The sequence below is a fragment of the Amphiura filiformis genome, chromosome 14 (assembly GCF_039555335.1).
Source record: "Amphiura filiformis chromosome 14, Afil_fr2py, whole genome shotgun sequence".
In the NCBI taxonomy this organism is placed as follows: domain Eukaryota; kingdom Metazoa; phylum Echinodermata; class Ophiuroidea; order Amphilepidida; family Amphiuridae; genus Amphiura; species Amphiura filiformis.
In genome coordinates, this window is record NC_092641.1 from 7,171,111 (window position 1) to 7,189,918 (window position 18,808).

The 18,808-nt window shown below is 35.7% G+C and overlaps 1 protein-coding gene across 1 annotated transcript in view; it reads right to left on the reverse strand.

Annotated features, from left to right (window-relative positions):
* Positions 1-618: 618 nt before the first annotated feature.
* Positions 619-18,808, reverse strand: part of LOC140169154 (MAM domain-containing glycosylphosphatidylinositol anchor protein 1-like) — a 105,700-nt gene continuing 87,510 nt past the window's right edge. The window contains exons 9-14 of the mRNA XM_072192411.1: positions 16,981-17,081; positions 11,356-11,516; positions 8,406-8,616; positions 7,451-7,498; positions 6,560-6,577; positions 619-2,627 (exon numbers count right to left, since the gene is read on the reverse strand). Coding sequence (XP_072048512.1) covers positions 2,479-2,627; positions 6,560-6,577; positions 7,451-7,498; positions 8,406-8,616; positions 11,356-11,516; positions 16,981-17,081 — 688 coding nt within the window. The 3' untranslated portion in view covers positions 619-2,478. The remainder of the gene's footprint in view (positions 2,628-6,559; positions 6,578-7,450; positions 7,499-8,405; positions 8,617-11,355; positions 11,517-16,980; positions 17,082-18,808) is intronic.

An 18,808-nucleotide genomic window follows, 5' to 3' on the forward strand; every position in this document is an offset into this window, starting at 1 on the left:
TGTTAACCGGTTAGCAGCATTTCTCAAATATGAAGAAACAAAATTTAAAATCAAGTGCTTCAACTAAAAAATCAATCGCATTTTGGCACAAATTATCATATACCATATGTCATACACGTACACACAATCAGCAGTTTCATAGATCGAAATATCGTAAATAGAATGCACACTATTTCTTCTGAGCCTAAAATAATAATAAGTTAACTGTTTTACAGAAATTCTGAACTTTTATGTTTCACCGTATTTTTATACGTTGCTGATTTAGTTATACCGCGATGTATTATACTGATTCCTTGAAATATGACGTCACTTGCACGTCTTGTGTCTCCCGGAGATGATTTATAGGCAAAATATCGAATTCTCGATCATGAGAGCCATGCAACTTGGATACGCACAGATATTTGCGTCGAGCGTATACGCAAAGACCAGTGCACGATTACAGCGCAAGCACATCTTTTGAGAATTGACCAATCACGGTTTTTGGTCGCACGATGGTGTTGTTCCACGAAAAGTACGCTGACGCAACAGTACGCAGAAGACACATCCTCCTATGATCGAGAATTAGCTTTTTTTTGCCTATAATCGGGCGTCTTGCGGGCGTTTTGACGTTGGGCAGACAATTTTCCGTAGCATCATCCGCACCGGGTACATTCAATTTCGGAGCAGCGTCTTTCGCTTCAGAAGACGTCAATCAGAGTTACCTAATTCTCAATCATGAGCGGATGTACCCTCTGCGTACCGTTGGGTCAGCACACTTTTCGTGGAACTACACTATCGTGCGACCAAAGACCGTGATTGGTCAATTCTCAAAAGATGTACTTGTTGGCTCTCATGATCGAGAATTTGATATATTGCCTATAAATCATCTCCGCGAGACGTGCAACTGAGTACAGACTGCAGACAAACAACGCTCCTCACAGAGCTGGTTATTTGACTGGATACGGTTGTTTGATGACATGTAAAGCTGTAGTCATTTTAAAGAAAAGTTGAACAATGATGGCGCTATTTATCTTTAATCTTGTTTGCATCTTTACAAGCGGTTGACACATGTATAATGGTATTAGAACATCAGAAAAAGACTAACAAATGACAAGGATATTTTCAAAAATCTTTTTATCACGAAATGTTGAAATGTAAGGAATAACTCAATATTTGGCTAATTTAAATATAAAATATTTGTAAATAGCGCCCTCAATTTTCACACAAATGTGCAGTTTATAGAATAAAAATACCACAAAAAAGCAGACAAAGTTGAATAATTTGATATAGAAACGAAAATCTATGTTTAAAATGGCAAAAATATACATGTGCATATTAGTGTGACAGCTGTAGGTATTGCCAAGGTCTATCTTATTAGAAAACTAACGATCACATCAAACAACCGTGTGGAAACAACCGAAGGTCATAGTAAACAACTGAAAATTATGGCGGACAACGGAAAACGTGACGTTTGATGCAACGATAAAACGTAACAAAAACGTCGGACTATATTCTGACTTTAAAAGCTTCTATAGTTATAACAGTCCGATGTTTTAGCGGCGCTTTCTGTTGAGACATCGCGTTTTCTGTTGTTCGCGGCGATTTTCAGTTGTTTCCGCTCAAATGAAAGTTAGTTTGGGACTGCGTTTGTTGTTGAAGTCTTTCGCAGCAGAAGACGCTGCTGGAAATTGCACCCGCTAAGTAAAATTAGCCGTTCCGTCACGTCTGTCGCAACTTTAAACGCCCTCAAGACGTCCGACTCCAGGGCAGGAACTCACCAGCGAAGTGTTACGTGTAATTCGATTATCACTATGTCAACTGGATCACGCTTTTGAGTTCTGCACCATGATCAAAATGACCGCAACACAAAGTCTATGGCGTGTACTACCAGTTCCAAAAGGTGCGTGATCCTGTTACCAGGGAGTTACATAACCACTTCGCTGGCGAATTGAATCCAAAACGAGTACCAACTAATTTTTTTCCTTGATTGCAGGCCCATGTAAAAGCGCCCTCATCGTTTTGTCAAAACTGAAACTTCTATAATGAAACTAAAATAAATCAACTTACATTAGCCTTGTCCAATCAGATATCATCATTATTGTGTGGTACAAAATTACTTTCTACATTTCAAAATTACACAGTGTCATTACAAACTTTACCAAGGTAACGCGCATTCTATTTTGAAAATGAATTTCTCTATTAAAATCGATATCAATGCAGAACTCGTTTTGCGGTTCCTTTTGCTACATTTTGAAGTCAAATGGTCGAAATATTTAAAGCTTACTTTCTTTTACGAGTAATCCAAATAATTTCATGATTGAGTCATCACCAATATTTGTCGTAAAGATTTTGTTGAAAAATCGATGAAAAAGACCCTTTAAAACATACGAGCAGTTCGAAAATAGATGATAAATAAGTTGATAAATTGTGAAAATAACTTTGATTAATTTTCTCTTATTAAAATCCATTTTCAAAGTACAATACGTTCTTGACTTCATTTCAAAATTCCATACAAAAACAAACAACTTTTATGTGACCATTTGAAGTAAAATATGTAATAATATAAATAGATGGTATAATTGATAGCGCTGATGTTACACGGCTTGAGCCTGATCTGTTGTCGTCCGCAGACCATACTTTCATCGATTCTGAAATGACAACAAAAGCAATTGTGATTAATAGCACTAGAAAGCAGTTTTTCCCAAAAAAGCAAGAAAAAAAAAAAAAATAAATAAATAAATAAATAAATAAATAAATAAAAACAAAAACAAAAAACAAAAAACAAAAAACAAAACAAAACAAAACAACAAAACAACAACAACAAAAAAACAAAAAAAAGAAAAAAAAAAGAAAACCAAAACGATAAAACAAACAGATAGACACATAAACAAACAAACAACGCACATACGAAACTACAAGTAGGCCTATATGAATTAAATGCCCATTCAGTGATTTGCTTATCCGGAGGAACGTAAAAATCTTTAAAATTCAGCTTTTGGCACCTTGGTCAGTGTCATAGATATGCTAAACGTAGTCCTGATAGCGGTAAAGCCGAAAGCTGTAAACAATTTTCATGAATCTGTAATTCTCTCTACTTTTAAGTAGCTAATTACATGTACCTAATTAGTACATGTAGCCAATCATGAATTTCTCTACTGAAAAGTAGAGGAAATTAGCTACATATGTTTATAGTAGTCTCAGATTTCAATACTGTTTTAGTAGGTTTTGCCAAATTTTCCATTTCAAAAATACCTAACGACAATTTAAATGATTATACTTCACTTCTAAGCAATTTATACACAATTTTAATTTGTGTACATTTTTTTTCGCTGGGATTACTGAATGGGCCTTTAATCCATAACAGCAAAGAGCAAGAAACCTTACAAACTGAAAGCTTAGTAAACAAAGTTTTTCCAGCCATGGCTTAATTCCGAATTGTCACCTAATTTGGGTGTACTTTGTCTTGGGTCCAATCTCTATCATGGAAAGTTTGCTATATCTTTCTAAATATAATGATTGTTTGTTCTAGATTTGTGTTTTAGCGTTTCATATTTGAAAGAACTAATGTTTAATTGCAACATTTCGAAACTACAAACCCAAACTGGGTGCTATGATGTACAAGATTGGGCCACGAGTATGCATTTTATCAAGTTAGCAATAGGTATTTCCTTCATGTTGCCAATGCATGACTTTCTTTATTATACTCAAAAACGGATTTTATTATACATGTACTAGAAAGTTGTTTACGTGCATATAGGCTCCTTCACAGTCGGTTTCTGTTGTGTATGTTTACAACTGAGCAACATACAGACTGGGTTGCCGGGACTACCAGACAAAGAATCTGTTTTTTGACTATAATTTGGCCTCCTATCAGTTTTACTGATAAGATGGCTAATTGAAAATAAACACTTATTTTGTAAACAGATAATGCTCTGTGGTTATTTATGGATGGAAACTTAGGAAATTGCTATTAATGAAATAATTAATGTATTAAACATACATTTTGCTTTCTTAACGACGGAAATCCGTTCAGAAATAAGGTTTTTTGGAACCATTCGACAATAAACATTTTGAACAATTTTGCTCTATGAAAAAGGATACAATTGCACCCCTGCTGATCCCGACTACTGATAAGCTGTCAACAAGCATTGACAAGCAGTGACCACTAATTAAACAATAATAATGAGCATTATCTGACCATTCCCTGATCTGACCAGAGCTGGGTATAATTAGTGCAGGTGCCTACTACCAACACTAATTGATGTTGGGAGTGACACTAGTCGTCGAGGGGGGAGGGGGTACCAGTAATTGGGGTAGATAATAGTGGCTTTGGTTTTATACATTTTTGGTACATGTAGAGCAACCGGGAATCCCTGGGATTGAGTAATCAGTCTTTTTGATTAGGCCAATGAAAGTCGATTTTGAGTTTCCCGTCACCTCCCTCACTTCATTTTCTGACCCTCACTTGAATTCATTATTGTGACTTTTTTTAATATACTTTTGAATCTCATTAGGGCTAAACATCCATCTTCAAGTGAATGAGTGGCAAATAACAACACATTTTACATACGTGTTGGTCATATAATGAAAGGCAGAAAAATAATGAATAATGAAAAAGTTACCTCACTTGTTTTCAGAAATTATGTGACGGGAAACTCAAAATTGACTGTTAGTGGCCTTATAATGTGATTGTAACTACCAGTAAACTATACATTGTGAATAAATATATCTAAAATTAATTACCATGCTTTTAATGGATTTTATACTAAATATTGGTAAATAGTAAAACACAGAAAAGGTAATAAAGGACAGAAATTTGGAGTTTAGATGAATAAAAGATTTGAGAGGAATTCAAAGGAGTTAGATTGTTATTGACATGGTGGGTTATTAAGCGGAAAATATTGAAGGTCATGCAGGTCAAAGTCACCCGAGGTGAATTGAGTATAGATTGTCAGATTGTGGATAACAATTCTGCCCAAAATTGTTAAAGGTCATTTGAGGTCGACTAAGTATATATTGTGTTGGATTGTCAGAATGTTCAAAGTGGTGTCAAGCGCATTTGATGTCAACAGCGCATCGATAGTCTGATTTTCATAAAACGTGGTGCATGTAAGGTCTGGGTGCTTAATCTCGCCGATAAAGTCTGCGGCGTGCCCAAGCGCAACCCAAGACGCAGACCCAAGCCGATGCGCCTATGCTGAGAAATAAAATACTGTTGCGATATGCACTAACAAAATGTGTGTCTGCTCGATGAAAAGCCATGTTCAGTCACCCGTTCATCGGCTTGATCGGCCCAACTCCTACATTTCTCGCAACCGGCTTATAACACTTGACAACAATACCCTTACAAATTAGTGTCCTTGAGTGCGTTGATTCTTTGCCGGATTATATCGACTGATCCGAAAATTGCTCACGGTGAGTAAACTCAAGTACGTACTACAATAAACATTAATATAAAGGTTTTGAGTAATGAATGGCAAACCGCAGAGCAAGAAGATGGCAAGATGTTGCGAACTCGATGCCCATAACTGCTCGCGAATTCGCAACCAGGTATATGGCTACACTATATTAATTCATCGGCGTGTTGCGGCTTGAAACTGTAAGACGCAGTAGAGCCATCGAAATGCTGCGAGACGACGCAGAGGTAATCGGCGAGATTAAGCACCGGGTCCTAATCACAATTAGGCCCTAAGGGTCAAAACCATCAAGGTCATATCAAGGTTAACAGTTACTGATAATAGATAGTTGGATTGTCATGAAATTTGGTTGATATGAAATCTCTTTAGCAGCAAACATTCTTAAGGTTATCTGAATATAGATTGTTGGATTGTTGTAAAACTCAGAGGATGTGATTTCAATTGAGCCGTTTGTTACAAGTATGAATTAAATGTAGACCAATTTAGCACACATTTTCCAATTCAGCTTTCGACATGAACATTTTGAGTATTTCCTAGTATGTCATTGGTGGTATTTACCAATAAATGCCAATATTTCGCACCCAGTTAGTTGTGCCAAACATTAAAATTTACTAGCTTTCCAAGTACTTGCAATGCAAAATTATGAAACATGATCTTCATCCATGGCGTTGTCTTTTTAAAGACATTTCTTGTTTGTATTTGATCCAGAAAATGCAGTTACTTGTGTACGTTTCAACATCCACTGTAGCCTTTTTCAACACTTGATGAGAAGTAATTGCTACTGGCAACAAAAGCTATGACTGTCCAACACTAATTTTAGAGTTGCCAGTAGTAGGTAAGTGTTGAATAAGGCAACGGTGGTTGTTGAAACTGACACAAGTAAGTACATTTTCGGGATTACAAAGAACCCTGTTTACTGTAGGTTCAGTAATACAAACATATTTTTTTAATTTTGCTCCTGCATGTGTATGTTCCCGTCATGTAAAATCACAGTAAATTTCATAAACGTAATTCTGGTTTCATCTTGTTAAATTCGTGTTCGTCATTCCCTCTCCCATCATTATTCCTCCTCCTTTGTGGACTTCAAATCTCTCTCTGCCTTTCCCTTGAGTTAATTCCGCAGGTTTTTATTATAACAAATTTGTGCAACCACGAAAACTTACCTGCATTCTGGTTACCAACTGTATGGTTGAAAATAAGAAATAAAAGAAACAGCAAAATTATTGAAAGGATGTTAACAAAAAATATATAGAAGTAGAATATTTCACATAATCGTACATTAATCTTAAACCAGTAGAATAAAATACCGTGGTTATTTATATAATGTAAAAAATCATTAAAGCTTATTAGCGCGAAAATCATCTATAACTGTGAGTTTAATATTTGAATATAAAATATATTTTTGTTTGACGCCCTCTAAGTTATACTTTGATGGGTACCCGTCACAAACGTATTTTAGTCGTGGACCGGACTGATTCGCAAAAGACACACGAATACCAGATAGTACGACAGGTAACCTAGACAAGCAAGGATGTGATGTCTATGGCAAGTATATTGCACAATGCAACAGAGAAACCTGGTCTTTCGTCGATAAACCTGTTTTTTTTTCGATCGAAAACCTGGTTTTTCGATCAGCGAAAAAAACAGGTTTCTCGGTCGATAAATTTGTTTTGTCAAAATTATGCCAATCGAATTCAAAAACCTGTTTTTTCGATTTAAAATCTAGGTTTATCAAAAACAATATGACAATCGAATTGAAAGAACAAGTTTATCGGCGAAAAACCAGGTTTCTCGGTCGATAAACTTGGTTTATGAAAAACCTATCATAATTTTTGATTAACCTGGTTTATCAGCCGAAAAACCAAGTTTATAAAAAACTCTGACAATCGAATTGACAAACCTAGTTTTCGATTTGAAAAACCTGGTTATTCGATCAAAAAAAAGGTTTATCGACGATTCGACGAAAAACCAGGTTTTTCTGTTCTATTGTGCAATATACTTGCCATAGATGTCACTACAATTCCGCATTTATCATGGTAATAGATTTTACTTACATATTGCTTCTGTTGGTGCAGGACTTACTGTTGGATCATCTAAATCTTCTGCATAAACACACAATAAAGAAATTAAAAAATCTGATCAGTGTTAAAAAGTAAATTCACCTCTGAGAAACACCCATATGCATAATATCCATGCAAACCAGGAAAAAAAAATACTGCTTTTTCCTACCAAAACCATACTTGGCATGTATGTTACTTTGGATGAAAGAAGTAAAGTAAGCCCATACAGAGGCCACCTCCCTTTTCCCCTTAAATCCAAGATGGCGGCCGAAATCCCCAAAATGAACCAAAATCCGTAAAAACTATTTCATTTTATCTTCAGCTTACTAAAGTAGGCCTATATACAGATATCGGTTTATATAATGCGCACAACAAAATATCGGTAATTCACTAAATGGGCTCACCGTTGACCCGATATGACCCAACTCAATATGACCAGATGTTTAAAAGATGATGAAATGACACAATGAGCCCGTGTGTCGTTAAGGTGATAGTATACAAGTACTGAAACGTCAAATGTGCTTGTGTACTTTTTGTTCCCCAGGTGAGGTCATACGCCAAATTCCCCCTTTTTTGTCGAAAATTTCGTGACCTTGAGCATGTCGAGCTGAATTTGGTCAATAGCAGGCCACTTTTACCCGTTTTAAAGGGCAATATCTCAGAAACTAAATCAGCTACTACCATCTTATTAAATAGGGCTAATAACCAGCTGGTCATAAATTAATGAGCAACAGCTGAATAAAATGGATAATATACATTTACTTTCAATTTCACAAGGGGTCAATGTCAGACCCCGTGCTTATCTTTTGACTGAATCGTTTATTCTGACCATAGGCATATCATAAACGTATACCTTATACGCCGTAGAAGTAGTGATGCAACAGGATTAATTACCATAGCGAAAACAATTTTGAATATATTGAGAAGAACGCAAATATAATCTACTCACTTGAATTAGTTTTAAATTGGAATTCTACTTTTTCTCCATCTCCATACTGGTTTCGTCCATACAAGAAGACCTGATATGTTATATTATCCCGTAAGTCCATTAGCCTAAAACTATGCCTCCTGCCGCTATTTGGTAGTAAATCGAGTGGATCGTAGGTTTCAGTTAGCGGTGACTTATGCGAAAACTGTGTTGATATCTTACCATCCTTTTTCTGTAAAAATAATGTTCAAATGTATAGCGTTGATTAATATTGTTCCTATAAGAAAGTTATTGCATTGGACATATTGCACAGTTTTTCAGTTCAGTGGTTTAGAAAAAGTATTCGCACTTGGCTACGCTCACCACAGTGTTGCGCACTATGCAGCCTTTCCGCCCAAGGTCAGACCTACCCGAGCGTGGGCTGTTATATTTAAAGAGGGTATAATATTCAATAAGCATGTAGAAATTCAATGAGTAAGTTTGAAATGATCTAAAAAGTGAAGGGTGTAACAATAAAATTTGTACAATTGCATTTTGACTTCTCAGGAAAAAACTAAAAGAGTTACGGCACATATGTTATATGCAATACAATCAGAAATATCTTGGCTAAAAGAAGACGTTTAGTTGGTTTCTTTACTAGCTTGGGTTCAAAAATTATGTTCGATTAATTAAATCGTCCAGAAAACGGGTTGGGCCACTTTTGCCATGTTAGCGTATATCAAGTTTGAACCGCGTAGATTGTGCTTATCGTGCATTTAACATCAAAAGAACTGACACAAAAGAATTATAAGTGGTGTTTGTTCATAATTATGATTAACATGAACTTAATAATAATATGATATTTCTTTAAATTCTATAAATGAAGTCATGAAATTTCTTACAAATTATCTTACAAATAAAGTAATTTATCATATCCCTGAGATATCATTGGTAAAACCGAGAACAGTTTTTGCATCCATAAGTACAAAACAATAAGATTTTGAAATTAAGTTCAGCTGGGCTTCTAGCTGTTTTGGGGCGACCACTTTTGCCAGCATTTCTGTTAACAAATTCTACATACTTCTCATAGTTATATGTAATTCTATGCCTTGATGGAAGATGTGAGTTTGGAAAATGAGCTAGATAAACAATCTTATGGTTTCTGCTTGACTCCATGTGCTACCGAATATCACAACCATAAAAATACACTCTTCCAACGTGAATTGGGGTTGAAGGTGTTGAGCTGCAGCCACGATTTCTAGTAAATGAGGTTGTTATGTCAGTGCTTAGTTGTTACTTTCAAAAACTCAAGGAGATATTCTATTATGTAATCATTTCTACCACTTCGAATACCCCATTGTTTAAATCGACCTATCGTAAGAGCGCCGTCCAACTGGTCCATAATTCAACTCTATTCAGTCACTTTTGTAACACTTAGACAAAAGTGGCCCAAGCGGTTTTAAGACTAGGTTACATAATTGGCTATATCTTCACTTGTATACCTACGATTTTAATGGAACAAAGCTTATCTGGTGGCTAAAGAAATTATCTTGATAGACATATAAATATCAAACCAAAAAATAGGCGGCATGCTTGTGTCATTCTATTTTCAAAATTGTACAAATTTTATTGTTACACCCTGTACATATCAACTCACGTCACTTTTCAGAATTTACAGAATTGGTAAATTGAACATTGCAGGGTGTGAAGAAGTGTGCAGATTTTAATGTTGACACAGTTACAAGGTTTGTCCCGAGGGCCGATTCATACTTCTCCCTCGTCAATTCCCGAAAATCCTCCAGTCGATAACCAAAACTATAATTTTACTCGGCCTTGTAATAACAACCCAGCCACACAAGTAAAACTGAGTCATTATTAAGAGAAGTTGAACAGAAGTTATATTTAAAGAGGGTATAATATTCAATAAGCATGTAGAAATTCAATGAGTAAGTTTGAAATGATCTAAAAAGTGAAGTGCTTCATATGTGACCAGCTACCATGAAATGGGTATTAAGTCGCAAGATGGTAGTTTCGAGACGTCCTGGCTACTGCGTTGGTGTTCTTTGTTTCTTACGCACCTATTCAAGCCAGTAGTATGTCTGTATGATGTCCGGTGGGGGGGGACAATGGGCCTTTCTCGAAGGGCATACTTCTGGCTTGTACAGGTCCCGGCAAACAAAGAACATTAACTCAGTCAGCCTCTTTGTTGTAAAGAGGGCTGAAACAACAACACTTTTGTAAAACGTACATAACTCATTCACAACAATAAATAAAGCAAGTGTTCAAAGTATGTTCTACCATAAGCATGATAAGTTGGCCACATCACCTTTGCCCCATTTGTGTAAGATCCGTACATTTTGGTGCATGTCAAGTTTCACCTTATATTGGATAGACTATTATAATACCGGTGCTGCACTGGTACTGTAGAATAGCAACATATAGTAGCTGGGCAGCAATGTATGTCGGCACCAATAGGAATCAAGTAGTGTAGTTTAAGGGTAGACTAGGTATTGTTGGTCGAAGCAGTCATAAAATCGATATTCATTATCTAAATCAATATATAATTGAAAATAACACTTTGATGTTACGCAACAGTTCACTCTGCAAATTATATACTTTGAAAATTGTATTGTTGTGAATGAGCTATGTACGTTGTAAAAAAGTGTTGTTGTTTCAGCCCTCTTTACAACATAACTCAAGAACCACAGGACCTACAAAAGTAAATCTGTGATATTTAAATTCATCTACAAAGTCGCTATGAATTGATCAATGCAATTTTTGCCAAAGCTCACTACCATTCGCTAGATGCTGTGAACTACCAAATGGCAACAGTTTAAAATAGTTGCTAACCTTAATACTGAATTTTGATGACGTAGGGAGAAGTCTGATTTTAAAAATCTCCCAAGTAAAACGATAGTATTCGCTTTGTAATATAATTTATTTGCAGTTAGTCATTTGTACTTGGGAGGAGGGGGCATAATCGATAACGTACCTCATACCACCATCCTTGGTATTGTATAACATATTGCGTAATTGGAATATAGCTAGCATCTTCTGACGGGTCTCCATTCTGTCCGCTTGTCCATATTAAACGGTAGGAATGTTTCTTGTTACTTAGATATTTGCTTTTTATTGATGGCTTAAGTGGTCGACCTGTAATTAAAAAAATGAGTGGATTGGTATCAATGTTAATTGTCTTACCAATGTATTTGGGTTACACACTTTCCAAGGAGGGAGGGTTCACCCCACCTTCTGGAATTTTGTACATTAAGGATTCTGTAACACACCTTTGCACAGTATTTATGTAGAAAATACTGTGCAAACGTTACTATCTGATCCCTTAATGGTCTTATAAAGGTGATTGTGGTTACACACTTTACCAAGGAGGGAGGGTTCAACACATCTTCTGGAAATTCCACATTAAACTGTTAAACCCATATGCTGTTTTTGTTGTATTAATTGATAGCCTTCTCTAACCACTGATACCAAAATAAGTATTACCAAATTCCCCACATACTCTTGTATGTAATAACGTTTTAGGTTATTGGCTAAAAAGTCGTGAAAACATAATATTTTTACCGGATTTTTGGCTAATAGGAATTGAAATCAAAATCTAAATATTTTGGCGATACGATCCAAGTGACATGCCAAAATCATTTGTCCTCAATTTTTATTTTAGCCTTTGGATTGTGTTTGAAGGGTCACAATGACACAAAATATGTGCAAATATTTTATAACTCATAAGAGCAAAGTTTGCGCTTCTCGACTGCTCATTTCCAAAAGTGGGTAAATGCAATAGCTGCCCTGTGAACATCTGGCAATTTATTGTACTCATCTACACATATTAGCTACACATATATTAATTTGTAAGCGTTCTTTAGCAAAGTCATAGTTCATTGAATTTACAACCGTATGACAAAACAGGCGAGAACAGTAACCTTTTGCATAAGATTTGCAATTTAAAGAGAATTGGCCATTGCTCATTGAAAAGAGGCTAGTATATGGACAATATAAGTGTAAAATATTGAAAAATATTGTAAGGAACACTTGAGGTTTTGACTTTTAAAACCTACATTGTGGTCAAAAATTGTGCTTGGATAGGTCGTTTTCAACAGATTTACCCCATTTGCCTTGCTATAAACATTGAATTGCGTTATCTGTTGACGTAATGAAGTGTTTTTAGGGGGAAGTGTTAGTTTTCGTTCGATATATATATATATAAATTTCTGATTGGATGAACGAAATACTTCAATGCACTCAACCGTGCAGTATAAACACAGACTGCGTAGAGGCTAGACTCGCTGTGCCTGCAGATATCTGTGTACTCGAGTGTATCGAGGTGGAAACTGTGCGTAGATGCGTTTATAAGAGAATTGTTTTGTAGCCAACCGTTTTCATATGTGGCAGCTATTCCAATTACCCACTTCTGACACTGGACAGTCGTTATAAATGCCAGATACTGGGATTTTACTTTTACCGATTGAGCTATGCCAGTTAATCCATACACCCCTGTGGAAGACATGTCCTTAATCTCCCACACAGGGAGTGTCCCGGGGGAGTGTGAATTCCAAATGCGGTTGCCGTGACGGGTGTTTTAATTGGAAATTTATATCTCCTGTGTGGGAAATTAAGTCATGTCTTCCACAGAGGGTGTAAGGATTTCCGCTGGAACAGTCCAATTTGCAAATGCCTTCCACAGAGCTATTAAGTTTGTACGTAATTTTCCTTTAAAGTTACAGCTACGTGTATATACTTTGATTTTGACATTGACATTTTTGGGTAAAAATTGGGAAAAGTCATTTAAAAAAAATCAATTCTTAATATACATATCAACTCACGTCACTTTTCAGAATTGACAGAATTGGTAAATTGAACATTGCAGGGTGTGAAGAAGTGTGCAGATTTTAATGTTGACACAGTTACAAGGTTTGTCCCGAGGGCCGATTCATACTTCCTCCCTCGTCAATTCCCGAAAATCCTCCAGTCGATAACCAAAACTATAATTTTACTCAGCCTTGTAATAACAACCCAACCACACATATAAAACTAAGTCATTATTAAGAGAAGTTGAACAATGATGGCGCTATTTTTCTTAAATCTTGTTTTCATCCGTACAAGGGTTAGACACTTGCCGGGGACACTTGTAAAATTAGAACATCAGCAAACAGACTAACAAATGAAAAGAGAATTTTCAATTATCATGAAATGTAAGATATCACTCATCTTATTTAACTAATTTAAATTTAAATTATGTGTAAACAGCGGCCTCAATTTGCACACAAATGTGCAGTTAATAGAATTGAATTTACCACAAAAAAGCAAAAAAAGATGAATAATACAAACAAAAACTTTGTTAAAAATTGCTACAAAACGTATGTGTATATACAGTTTATTATTGTGATAGCTGTTTGTATTATTCAGGTCTGAATTGAACATTTTAATAATGTTTTTTTAGAAAATATTATAAATGATCACATCAAACAATTGTGGCCACCACAAAATGTTTTACCGAAAACGTTTAAATGTCGGGTTATTTAAAGGGTATAAAAACGTTTTAATAACATTCAAAAAATATTTTTGAAAGCTTGCTGCAAAACATTTGTGAAATCTTTACTTGATGCAAAACATTCCAAACAGAATGGTATTTGACAAAATATTTTGTATAAAAGTTTGCCCAAAATATCCTACAATAACGTTTTAAAAGGTTTTCATGAACTTTATATAACCCGACATTTATTAAAACGTTTCAAACGTTTTAAGATCATTTTTTGGCGTTTGCTGGGAATTCGATATCGCTAGTACTACGAAGAGGGGGGGGGGTAGTCCCAATTGTCACAACCCCTAAGGTTTTTTATCCGGCATAAAAAACGCGTATAATTACACACAAACGACTAAAGTTAATCATAGATACATCCTGTACGCTTATTTAATCATAAATGTTTTATCCCAGCACCTTACCCAGGGGTAGGGTCGATCATGGTTTTAAATCCATGATTTTTATTCTTGTAAAATTAATTATTCAAAGAGATTAGGTTGAAATAGTCATTTCCTTTTATATTTCGGAATATTTTTAGCCGAAAATCAATTTTGCCTAGATCCAGAATTTCCCAATTTTGCGAGGGTACGCTCACATTGTGATATCGTAGCGATATTATGTGGACGATGTTTGCACATATTCTGCGCCAATAAAGTATCCTTACATTTGGAAAAATAATCACAATTTCCAAACTGAACAATATTGGAGTAAATTTGTTTTTTTAATAGATGCACTATTTAATCCTGCACATTATGACACCACATTGAATCCAATGTGACTTCAAGAAGTAAAGTTATAAGCATTTGATTAGACAAATGTCCCGTTTCAAAAGTGACAAACTGGCCTATTCAAAACTCAACAGACCACAAATCTGGTTTGAGAGTGGTGAATGGCTCATTTATGCGTTTGGCTTTAATTTAAAACAAAAGGAATAAAAGCACTGAAACAAAAGAACTGGCTAATAAAATGAAAGTTATGAAAAGTACAGAGAAGTTAAAACTGAAATAAAACTGCTTTAAATAACGCTTCATTGACGAAACTGTGTTGTCTCTTTGTTGCGCTTGTTGGAAACTTTTTGCGCCTTGTATAGGCCAGTTTGTCACTTTCAAAATTGGACCCTCCTCTATTCAATTGCTTGTAACTTTACTTCTTGAAGTCACATTGGATTCAATGTGGTGTCATAATGTGCAGGATTAGATAGTGCATCTATTACAAAAACAAATTTACTCCAATATTGTTCAGTTTTGAAATTGTGATTATTTTTCCAAATGTAAGGATACTTTTTTGGCGCAGTTTATTTTGGTATCTCTGGATAGAAGAGATAAGTCCCATAGCTGTACATTGGTACCAAATACAGTGCGCAAAAGTTTTAAGGTGTCAGTTATGTGCACCCCAGAATATCCTAAACAAAGACAGATAATGTCAAAATTGGAGTCCATAGCCAATAACTGCATCTTTAAGCTCGAATTTTAGACCCCATTCGTTGACAAGCTTTCTGGAACAAGAGAACTGGCGCCTTGCTTTCCATTGATTATCGCATTAAAACCAGCGTTGTAGTTTCATCGATTACAACCCCAAAGTGCAAATTCTCAACCAATTTCAACACATGAGGTCTTAAATCAGAGTCAAAGAGTACAGTTATTGGCTGCTTGTTTGAATTTTGACAAGTTCGTCTTTAGTTAAGATATACCGGGTGAACATAACTTTTTGCTTAAAGGACTATTTCATAATTCTAGCAGCTGCTTTTATGACATTTTTCAGTAGATATCCACGAAAAAAGCTTATTCCCAAAATTTCAGTTGATTCCGATTTTGCGTTTGCCAGTTATGGCATGATTATGTGTATTACACTGCTCCATAGACAATGTTTTGTAATTTCGTTCTGGTATACCAGAACGAAATTCAAATTCACGATGTTTTGCAAAACGAATTAATCTGCAAGAAATATTTGGTACATAAACATTATGTAGCCAGAGGTTTTCAGTGGTATAAAATCTCAACTTTTTTTTGAGAAAAGTGGGGGAATGAGGCTATGGATCACGAAATGCTCTTTTAAAAGGCATTTCGTGATTCACAGCCACATCCGCCGACTTTTCTCAAAAAAGTTGAGATTTTTTATCACTGGAAACCTCTGGCTACATAATGTTTATGTACCAACAAATTCTTGCAGATTAATTCGTTTAGTTAGGGAATTTGAATTTCGTTCTGGTATACCAGAACGAAATTACAACAGTGGCCTATGGAGCAGTGTAATACACATAACCATGCATAACTCGGAAACGCAAAATAGGAATCAACTGAAATTTTGGGAGTAAGCTTTTTCATGGATATCTACTGAAAAATGTCATAAAAAGAGGATGCTAGGGTCACGAAATCCTCCTTTAATTCTTTTTGCGCACTATATAATGGTGTAATTATGATGTTTTTGTAAAACTTAAGGGGGTTGTAACAAGTGGCTCACAGGGATGAGATTTAAGACGTACTGAGTGTATACTTATTTTTTTGTATTTAATATAGTTTTGCTTTGCAAACGCTTCGGATGATAGGTGATACGCGACCTAAGCAAATTTACCTTGTCAATGTATCGGGGTGTACATGCCGGGGTCTAAAATGGAGGGGTGTAACAGTGGCGTATAGCGTACGGTGGGGAGAGGCAAATTGTAGGAACATTGTCAGAAAACGGATTGTGTATCCCCAATCAGACCCGGTGCCACTAATCATGGTCGGCTCCACCCAATAGGATGGCTCACGCTACACCACTGAATGTATAGGTTGATTGGGTTGTGCGTGTAATGGCCTATTCCAGTTAAAATCCACACTACCCCTGTGGAAGATTTTGGAAATATCTGCCATAGGGGGAGTATGTTTTTCAAATGTAATTGATCAGAGTTAATCATTTGAAAACCATACGCCCCTGTATTATGGCTTTACCTATATCTTCCACAACTGGAGTGAGTATTTCAAACTGGAAGTTATCCAATTTGTCTATTCTATTATACTCCCTCTGTGGAAGACTTTAAGTAAATCTTTCACAGGGGTACATGTAGTGTGGAATTTAAATGGAATAGTGTAATGTACTCACCACTGACTTCAATATAACCCATAGCCGCGCCTAGGGAATTTGTTGCTACGCAGGTGTAGTTCCCATAATCGTTTTCTGGATCAAGGCTTAATATTATTAATCTGTATGAAAATGAAAAATCAATAAAGATACATTAAATATTATACATTGGAAAAAGAGCAATGCAATCATCCTACATGGTATCCACCACTCAGTTGAAATATGCAATATTAGCAAAACTAGATATTGTGCCAACTAAAGACTGCTGCTTTCCAGGTCGCTTAAAATGGTTGAAACTCACATAAAGAAAATCCGCACTTATATAACCCGTCCTACATCATAACCTGTTCATGTTATGACAATTTGATTGATATAAATGTCGTGTGCAGAATCTTGTTAGCTCCGATTTGATACCAAATTTGCTACCAAACACTCTAAATTGACAAAGATTAATACCAGTATATGAAATTTGGTGCATTTCTAAAAGTTGCAAATCAAAACAACGCACTCGGTCGAAGTTGCTTAGCGTGGCACCGGCAATGTGCTAAATGTTAATGGAACAACTGGCACCCACTTTTTTTTAATCAGTGATGTTTCTAGATGTGTTTAAACATGGGTGCCAAGAATCTGCCTAAAAATTTGCTTTTTTTACATAAGCCAACAGACTATTAGCTTTTGGCCATCTCTTATACTAAGCTCATATCATTTTACCATAACTGATATCAACTTTCTCCCAACAAAATAGCATCAGGTTATCGTCGGAATTTGGTCTAATATTTGTCGAGAAGAAAGAACATTTGACCTGCTGCTTGTTGATATTTTGATGAATGTATTAAGGGTATGGAATATTGACGAGTTCATAGTCAAAAAGTATGAAAGTTGGACGTGTTCATAAAAGTATCTCAAATAACTTCCACAAATTCCCAAATATGAAAGTAGGAAAGGTGATAATTACTATACTCAATTGTATAGTGGTATATTCAGAGATACATTTGTTCCTCATGTTCATTGGGTGACGACAAAATGTAATTCACAAATATAAATAAGTTGTTATACAGCAATTCAACATTCCTTTGAAGTAATAACACATGGAGATATGATAATATACATACACTATATACATTTCATAGTTTAAACACACATTAAACATGGGTGATGCGTGTACAGTGTACAGTAATTGCCTCCATAAATATGCGGTTCCGCAAGGAACCATTTGCAGCCCTTCTATATATTAGTAAAGTCGTTTGTTGATGATTATAATACTATACTAATCCGTGATTTGTGCAATTTATGCATGCATATGAGATGGAAGCATTTGGTCATATGATACTTGGAGCCATGATATTTGTGCATGCAGGAAATGATGAATCTATGAATTTCATGCAATAATAAATAGACACTTAGCAACGTAAATATGATGTTTACAACAAGAGCATTTAGCATGCAGTACACATTAATAATGCCTGTGAAGTGGGTTCAAAATAAACCTCAGTTAATTGGTGATAATAAATTTCGAATAAGGTGAATACTGAATACAAGTAATACGAGTGGTGTGTTTACGCCACCTGGTATGCAGTGGCGGCGCCGGGGAAGGGGGTGGTGGAGAAGGGGATATTTGGGCCATCTGATTGTTACTTTTCCCCCACGTAATACCTAAATACATATTTCAATACATCAAACGGTCCAGTGAAATTAATGAGGTGTCACTGGAGCTGGAATAGATAATAGTGATTATATAAACAATACTGCCACGTCAAAATGAAGTATATAAAAATGAAGAGGCTGTGTATCACGAAATGTGCCATTTAAATGTTATTTACATGTTTTATACCCTTTAGGCAGGGGCGTA